Source organism: Agelaius phoeniceus, chromosome 5 (genome assembly GCF_051311805.1).
Source record: "Agelaius phoeniceus isolate bAgePho1 chromosome 5, bAgePho1.hap1, whole genome shotgun sequence".
NCBI lineage: Eukaryota > Metazoa > Chordata > Aves > Passeriformes > Icteridae > Agelaius > Agelaius phoeniceus.
The window spans coordinates 14,518,923-14,527,384 of NC_135269.1; the positions used below are offsets into that span (position 1 = coordinate 14,518,923).

The following is an 8,462-nucleotide window of genomic DNA, read 5'->3' on the forward strand; positions in this document are numbered from 1 at the left end:
AAAATAACACACCACCTGGCAGTTTGTCTGCTGTGCTTGGGCAGGATGGTGCTAGTAAGAGATTCCCTGTTTCTGCTGGAATCTTGGATGCTCCAGGTCTCTACATCAGTAACATAATATCTGTTTCCCATTTCGTACAAGAGATTCCTTTCTTTTGTTTGTTTGTTTTGATGCAAATTTAAGGTGATTCAGACCCCAAAAGATTTGGTTTGTGTCATTGTTTTATAAAATGGATCTTCTTTCCAGTAGAGCCCAAACTGGAAAAGTCTGACTTGTACTTACAGACAGCAGTTTACTGACAAAACAAGATTTGAAGCTAAGGAACTTTTCCCAATGTCTCCCAGGTTTCTAAGAGCCACTTTGGCATTCAGGCTGAGTGTGACAGACAGTTCCTTTTGCCCCTGGTGAGCGCAGGGGCCGTGGTTATCTCGTGATGTAGAAGCGGGGGCTTGGGAACCTCCTGGCCTCCATCATCGCGTGGGGATCATCGGGGTTCACCACGTCGTTCTGGTTGATCCTCATGGGCTCCCTGGGCATGTGGGGGAAGTCTGCTGGCTGCTGCTGCAGGGAGCCAAACACTGGGGTCTTCCTCTGCGGGACCAGGATCTGGTGAGGATCTACGGGATCAACGTCTGCGCTCCTGGTGTGTCTGTGGGGCTCGGGGGTGTTGAATCGGAACAGAGGGATCTCATTCTTCCTGGACAAAAACTGGGAGTATGGTGGTGGATTCATACCAGGGGAGAAGGCTTGTTTAATTCTGCCTAAGCTCACCAAGAAGTGGTGTTTGGGGGATTGGTACACATCGTACCCGTTTTCCAGTGTCCTGTGGTTGAACACGCAGTCGTCTTGGCTGAAGTAATGCTGAGGGGAAGAAATAGGACACTTGTGAGCAGAGGAGTCTGGTGAATTGCAAACACTGATTAAAGAGGGAAAGAAGGGTGAGATCTTGCAGCAGGTGTTTTTCTAATCTCCCAGGTCTGTGTCTGACCCAAATGCAGATCAGAGTTGCATGTCCGTGCTTTCAGCAAAGGAATTTTAATGAAAAACCCTGTTTTCTTCCAGAGGGTCCCCACCCATGGCTCTGTGCCACAGATTGGTCCCTCACTGGATCTAATTTCTGTAATATGGGAAAGTAGGGGTTTTGTTGTTGGTGATGGTGGTTTTTTGTTTGTTTGGTTGGTTGGTTTTGTGGTTTTGTTTTTTGGGGTATTTTTGGCCTCATTTCCCCAGGAGGGATCTTAGATGATTTTTGTCAGCTCTACAACTTAATACAATCAAAGGAGAGAGCAAAGTTTGACCTAAGTGTCAGATCTTCTCTAACACTTCCCCCTCCACCTGCAGCTACCCAGGCTTGCCCTGGCTGGGGAAATGGGCACCACAGCAGCAGAATGCACTGGCCATTCAGCCTCAAGGCTTAGGAAAGGTCACTCACCGAGCCAAATATGTTTCCTTTCGTGTCCATACACAGGTAGCGTCCACTCTTCACACCTGTGATTATGACTGAGCCAGCACCCTCAGACTTGATCATTAGGGCACCTGTTCAGAACAACAAAAAGATCAAATCCATTTCAACAATGCATTTACAGATCCACAGATGCTCTGGCTGGAAGTGACCTCTGGGAGTTCAAACCAACCTCCCACATGACCTGGGACTGTTGCCCACCCTAAATCAGGTTTGCTGTGGCTTTGGAAAACTCCCAGGATGGAGGGCACCTCTCTGGGTGTCCTGTTCCAATGTGGCACTAACCTCCCAAAGACAACTTTTTTTCCCCTCTGAAGTCTCAAATTGTGGTCTGAGGATATTGCCTTCAGTTCTGCCATTGCCCACATCCAGGGAGAGTTTGTACTACTCATCTTTGTGACTGCCCCGTGGTATTTTTTCAGTGGTGCCCAGCAGTGGCACCAGTGGAATGGGCAGAAACAGATACTCAGGTGGTAGTTCCACCTGGGCAGGAGGCAGAACTTCTGTCCTGTGCATTGACTGAGCACTGAACAGATTGTCCAGAGAGGGTGTGGAGTCTCCTCACTGGGGATATTCCAGAACCATCTGGACACAATTCTGTGCCCTGTGCTCTGGGATGGCCCTGCTGGAGCAGGGAGGTGGAACCAGGTAACCCCCTGTGGTGCCTTCCAACCTCAACCACTCTGTGATTTTGTCTTTACATTGCCCTTAACATCCTTTTTACTGGACTAAAACCACAACAGATCATGATCAAGGCACCCTGAAAACCCTGTGCCAGACCAACTCCATCTTCTACTCATCCAACATGACCTGGGGTTGCTGTAGTGCTCCAAGAGCAATGTCACTGGTACCAGGTAAGTGGGAATAACAACTTTCCTTGATCTGCTCCTTGCATCTGACTCAGTGCCTGTTGCCTTGTCCCACCCAGGAGATCTTTGCACATCAAGGCCGTGCCACCACTTCCCTGATGCAGAACTTGGCACTTCCCATTGTCTGGTGGCATCAAATCAGTCACCCTCCCTCTCAATATCCCTTCTGATGTCTGATTTCGATCTTCCCTGCTCCACCATTCCAAATCCTGCTATGCTTGTTTCATGGCATATATGGGAAAATGTCATGTTTTGCTGTATGTTGTTCTCTAAAATCCCACACTTGGTTCTTGACCAACATACCTAAAATGAGTTTCATAAAATCTTTTAATATGTAGCAAGAATAACAAGACAGTGCCAGCATTTCTGTGAGTGTTGATTATCAATTCCTTAAAAAAATAGCAGAATGTGATCCTTTTTCCTCATTAATTAAATTATAACTTTAAATACCATCCTTATTTACTTATGTAAAAGCTTCATTACCTAGACGTAGATTTTTAACTGAGTGTATAAAATAGATGTAATAATAATAATAGTAATAATAATATTAACAACCTGATTTTATGATGCATAGCTTCTTGTGATTTGAATGCTGCTAAGAGAGAAGTATTTTTGAAATGCTGTAAAAGAACCCGAAGTCTTAAACGCCTCCCACATTTGTCTACTAACTAAAGAGTTTGGGCCAAGTATTTAGCAAAGAAAGAAGAATAAACTATTCTGTGTTGAAATAGAATAATAAAATATATAATTAAATAAACTCTGAAGACACAATTTGAGAACCTTTTAGTTATACTAGGTTATAGTTTCTTCTCATGAAAGAACCTCATGAAAGAACCTTCTTCTCGTGAACCCCAAAGGCTCAACACTTCTTTTATGCCAGTCTGGTCTTCCATAATTTCCCCCTGTTTCACTGATCTTTGCATGCCCATCTTCTGTGCACATTAAAACTTAACTTTTAGTAGTTCTCAGCCCTCCACCCCAAAATACAGATTTTATGGATGCCATCAGTTTTCCAGCATTGCTCTGGAGAGTTCCCTCAGTGCAGTTCCTTTGGTAAGCACCATCAGTGGGAAGCAGCTATTTACGGGATATCATTACCAACCTCTAATAGCAGCTTCCTCCAGAAACTGGGGGTAAAATCATGAAGTGAAGGATAATTCAGGTGGTTTTTCCTTGCAGGGTATTACAGGAACCATAGGACTTTAGTTGTCCTAGTCAAGGAATGAGATTCCCTATCCACTAGATTTCTTTGGAGTGATTTTATTTGTTAAACAAAAGGAGAAGTATGATGATGTGTATTTTCCATTCCATGGCTGTGCTCCTCTGCCTGCCTGCCTAATGAGTAGAGGGGATTTTCTATAGGTGGTGAGGAAGTAAAACAATCTCCTTGTCCCTCCCCTGCTCCCATGGAGGTCTGTAGGAAGGCACTTACTGTAGATGGTTTGGTGAGGAGCGCCGTCGATGTAGCCATCAGCGTTGATTTGGAGGTGGAAGCTGCTCCTCTCGGTATCGGTGTAGAGGTGCATCAGGCGGTCTCCATTGCCCCAGCTGGGACTCAGCAGTGGAGAGGAGTTGGGAAAGGCAAGGGAAGCCTTCAGGCTGCAGAGTAAGAGGAGCAGGGAGCTGCAGGGAATGCCCTGGGGAATGGCTCGCCACTCCATGGTGGGTCAGCGTCTGCTCCTCACCTCCCCTCGTGCCTGGAGTGTGAATCCTCAGACAGGATCCCTTCTTCTCTGCAGAGGCTTATAAAGGGCAGCAACATGACATCACACAGGAAAACCTTCTCCACATCCTTGATTTTTGGCAAAGCAACATTTTAAGTGTCCCGAAACCTCAAGGGAAGGATCTCTGGCTAAGGTGTGTGGGGGAAAAATGTAAGGTTTCTAAAGACAGCTCACGAAAGCTAATCATATGTTCAAATGTTATCTACAACCCTGTGACATCTGAAAGCTTCCCACGCCTCTACTGTTGGATCCAGGAAGGGCAATCCACTGCACTTGAACTGAAGGGAATGACCCTTTGGACCTGAATTATCTTTCTTTTTTGCCAGATGTGTTTATTCAGACTCCCACCTCCCCTCACCGTTTCCAAGCTGCATTCTGATTTAGTGGAAACATCAAATACAGCTAAAATTTTGTTGCAAATGTACCAAATGTTAGTATTAAGTTGTCCTGAGCCTGATTCCCCCTTCATTATGGTCTAAGTTCCACACCAAGCCTGTTGGGGTGCTATTTGTGTGACTCCATTCAAGTGAAGGGAACTTGATATGAGCAGAGCCTACTTCAAATAAACTGTCCCTTTTCTTTCTCCTCTTTCCTTCTGAGTCACACAAATAATCTAAAGTTGGTCAAAACCAGCTGAAAATAATGTGTACAACACTTAAAAGCTGGATGCTTGCTCCTGCATTGCACATCTGGCTGGCAGTTTGTAAAAAATGTTCCAAGATACAAGACCTGCTTCTCAGGTGTCCTGCCAGTGTTGTGGGTCTTTACAAACAAATTTTCTGATATCAAAAAAGATGGTTCCATTTATTACACGAAAATGCTGCACTAATGGGACACTGTATATGGGTGAATCAATGATAGGAGTGACAGGTTCCAAAACTCGACTGTGTTAAGGTTCCTTTCAAAATTTAATATAAACTTGACAAAAGTACCAAACAATAAATGAATATTTCCTTAATGAAACCTGAGGATTTTAACTGTAGCAGTGTTAGGTTCAGTTTCAGTCTCTAGCTGGAGACAGCATGAAAAGTTCTTAGTTTCATTAACAAGCTCTGGAGCTGTACCATCAGCATATAATGGATTGATAACATTAATGGATTGGTACAGCTGTAACCCACTGCAAAAGTGGATCTGATTTTGGTTTTTTTATTGTTTAAAATGAGTAAAACTCTGCCAAATTCTGCTGCCACACCTGTGTAAATCCAGATACTTGCGTCAGAGTATATTCACCTGTGTAAATGACAGCACTTTTTAGCCAACCTGTATAAGGGTCAGATCTTAAACTGAGCAGGCTGACAAAGCTGGCTGCACTGAAAGACAGTCCAGGCCTCAGATGTTTTACTGGTTACAACATCTGAAATGCTTTAAATGAAAAGGTAGCTAGAAGGAAAGGAGAGTTAATTTTTCTTATATTTTTTAAAAAATATCTCTATTTACTGTTGAAATTATCCACTCATATTTTTCACTGTGATCTTAGAACAAATGTTTGGGTTTTTTGGTTGGTTGGTTAGTTGGTTGTTCTGGTTTTTTTTCTTTGCCCCCTTGACTAGACTCCTATGGAAATGTGAATATTGATACCTCAGTTGCAGAAGTGTTTCACAGAGGCACTGTACCCTCTTGGAATATTCTGTCATTCTTTTGTGACTGGAGTTTTTCTGGTTTGATGTTTCATATTCACTATGACATTTTTCTGTGCTTGCCAACAGGCACTGATCTGATCTTTCTCCACTGCCTTGGTGGCACAGAAAACATTCTCAGATGTTTGAAAAATTTATTCAACCTCATTTAAGCGCATGCCAGTTGTGAGCATCTGTTTTTATTTTTATAATAATCAGACAAGCAAAGATTACTTTTACAAGGTTAAATTGTTTAGCATTTTCTAAAGTTTCCCATTAAGAAAACTCCAGACTTTACTAAGTTCAGTTTAATCTGCTGGGCTAAAGTGAATTTATTTAGTCACTTCTTGTGAGAATGATAATACAAATTCTGCTTTTTCATAGACTTTTTTGCTTTAAACCTATAAATACCCACTACATGTGGTTTGTTGTGGGGTTTTGGGTTTTTTTTTACAGTCCATGTCTTTTTTATTTCAGGCTGAATCCATTTATTTCTTCTGTGGCTATTTCTCTTATCCTCTACCCATTCAGCTGTTGATGGGGTAGCCAGGTGTATGAAAGCTGCTTTACTCCTTCAGCCAAGTCTGTTATAATAGAAGTGATGACAACCTTTCTTGTCTTGCATGTTTTGCTGATGCATTAGCAATAACAATATTTCTGCAACTTTTACCACAGAAGCTGGTATAGATTTTTCAGATTTTAATATTGCTCTGTGGTGTTTGATGAATTGAGATGGCTTTTCTCAGTTCTCAGCTAAAAAATTGCTGATAATTAACAGAAATTGTTTGTTGTAGGGAGAAATAAAAGGGAAAAAATGGGACTGAATTTAAAGATCATTTCACATTGTCACATTTTCCACTTCCCACTGCAGGGGTGCTACACTGCCAGCATCAGGTGCCACAGTGGTGCAGGATACTCCATAGATGTATCCTGGAAAGGGAGCTGGGAGACAGCCTGGAGGAGCTACCATCTATTGTCAATGTCAGGAGCCAAGGTAAAGGGAGGAAATCCTCACTCCAGAGCAAAAGATGAAAGGAAAATATGGATAAGACAGACCCCAGTTTTCAGGATGAAATTTATTCGATATAATCATTGAGCAACCTGGTCTAGGGGGAAAGTGTCCCTGACCATAGCAGGGGGTTGAAACAAGATGATTTTTGTGGTCCCTTTCAACCCAAATCATTCTGTGATTCTGTGATTGATGCTCCAGCCCTTAGTGAGTCTCACTCCCCTCCCTCCCTGCCATGCCTTTGTCCCAGGCCTGCTCCTGCTGCCTGCTCCTTGCTCCAGAGGCAGCTCAGCTCAGGTTTAGCCAGGTATTCTGGGCACTCACCTGGGCCAGGTGCCTCAGCTGGATCATGGATGACACACAGACCTCCCTGGTTTCATCATTTAACTGCAAATGGTACACAGAAGGAACTGAGGGTCACAGGAGCTCTGACTTTCCCCCATTTTGACTGCTTTGAGTTTCAGCTTTAGGTCATTTTGCAGTCCAAACTTACCACCTCAACTCTGTAAAACCCTCAGCAGCTAAATGTCATTCCTTGTGCTGTTTATCCCCTCAGTTCTAGAGGGAACTCACAAGGCAAAGGCAAGCTTTTTTTACAACAGATTGAAGTTTCTAGAAGAGACTTGCAGTTATCTTTTGGAAGGGCTTTGTGGACCATCAGAAAAAAAAAAGTTTTCTACTCAATCTAATGGATTTGCCTTCCAGGATTCTCCTACGAGTGAAACTACACGTCCCTTCACAGTGCTGGAGTTCCTCTCATCACGTAGGAGCACCTGTAGCACTCTTGCCTAATAAAGCATATTGACTTATATGTAAACAGGTGGGTGGCTTGCCCTTTTGCAGTATTCTGTGCCATCTGAGTGCCTGTGCTGGCCTCAGGAAGCCTCTTGCTCTCTGCTGCTCAGCTCACACAGGAGTTTGGGTTGATATATTCGAAATTACCTCTGCTCTTAATAATTTCCTTTGCGCTGCATCTCTTCAAAAGAGGTCACAGAAATCAGAGGCCTGCCTCTCTGCCTCTGCTTCCTTAAAATCACTGTTACAAGTGGCTCTGAGATGATCACACCCCCAGCGCTGGAAGCTCAAGGGTGGAGTGCCTCTCCAGCAGTTATTCTAGGAATACTGACGCACTGAGCCGAGGGAATGTACCGTGGATGCTGTGTGTATGTGTGTGTGTGTGTGTGTGTGTGAGCAGTTGCCTCTGCCACAGACTTCACCCAGTGTTGTTAAACACATCCTGAGTGACCTTATTTGGAGGCCCCATTCTTGTCACACTGCCCACGACTAAAGAAAACATCCTGGCCCAGCTCACCTACGTGAACAAGATGAGGTAAGCACAGCCCACTGGGTTTGGGACCGCAGCGTGTACCAGCAGTTTCTGCAGTGTGCCTGCTCTAAGGAACTGAAATGAAGGGCCTCATTCCTCCTCCAGCTGAAATCCTTGGCACAGCTCCCAGGCAAAGCAGAACCAGTCCCTAAAAGGTTTTGTTTTCTGAACAGAGAGTGTTTCTGTCATTTTAAGGGGTCTGAGTTTTCTTAAGTGTTGTGGGAGAGAGAATGGGTGCAATTTGTGGTGACAGCTGCTGATACCCTCAATTTCAAAAACAATCATAGAATCACAGAATGGCCTGTTTGGAAGGGATCTTAAAGATAATTTCATTCCAACCCTCTGCCATGGGCAGGGACACCTGCCACTATCCCAGGTTGCTCAGAGCCCCATCCAGCCTGGCCTTGGACACTGCCACATCTTCTCTGGGCAACCTGCACCAGGGCCTCAGCACC

The 8,462-nt window shown here is 44.1% G+C and overlaps 1 protein-coding gene across 1 annotated transcript; it reads right to left on the bottom strand.

Moving 5' to 3' along the window:
• Positions 1-423: 423 nt before the first annotated feature.
• Positions 424-3,992, bottom strand: FGF23 (fibroblast growth factor 23). The gene is made up of 3 exons (XM_054632360.2): positions 3,764-3,992; positions 1,433-1,536; positions 424-861 (listed from the first exon to the last, which is right to left on the bottom strand). The coding sequence occupies exons 1-3, from the start codon at positions 3,990-3,992 to the stop codon at positions 424-426; spliced, it is 771 nt and encodes a 256-aa protein (XP_054488335.2).
• Positions 3,993-8,462: the final 4,470 nt, after the last annotated feature.

Bases quoted from the DNA above. Each gene is read 5' to 3' on its own strand.
- FGF23 (XM_054632360.2), bottom strand. From the start codon at position 3,992: ATGGAGTGGCGAGCCATTCCCCAGGGCATTCCCTGCAGCTCCCTGCTC. The intron at 1,537-3,763 runs GTAAGTGCCTTC...TGTTCTGAACAG, and splicing joins TCCTCACCAAACCATCTACA to GTGCCCTAATGATCAAGTCT. The intron at 862-1,432 runs GTGAGTGACCTT...TCTTCCCCTCAG, and splicing joins AAGGAAACATATTTGGCTCG to CATTACTTCAGCCAAGACGA.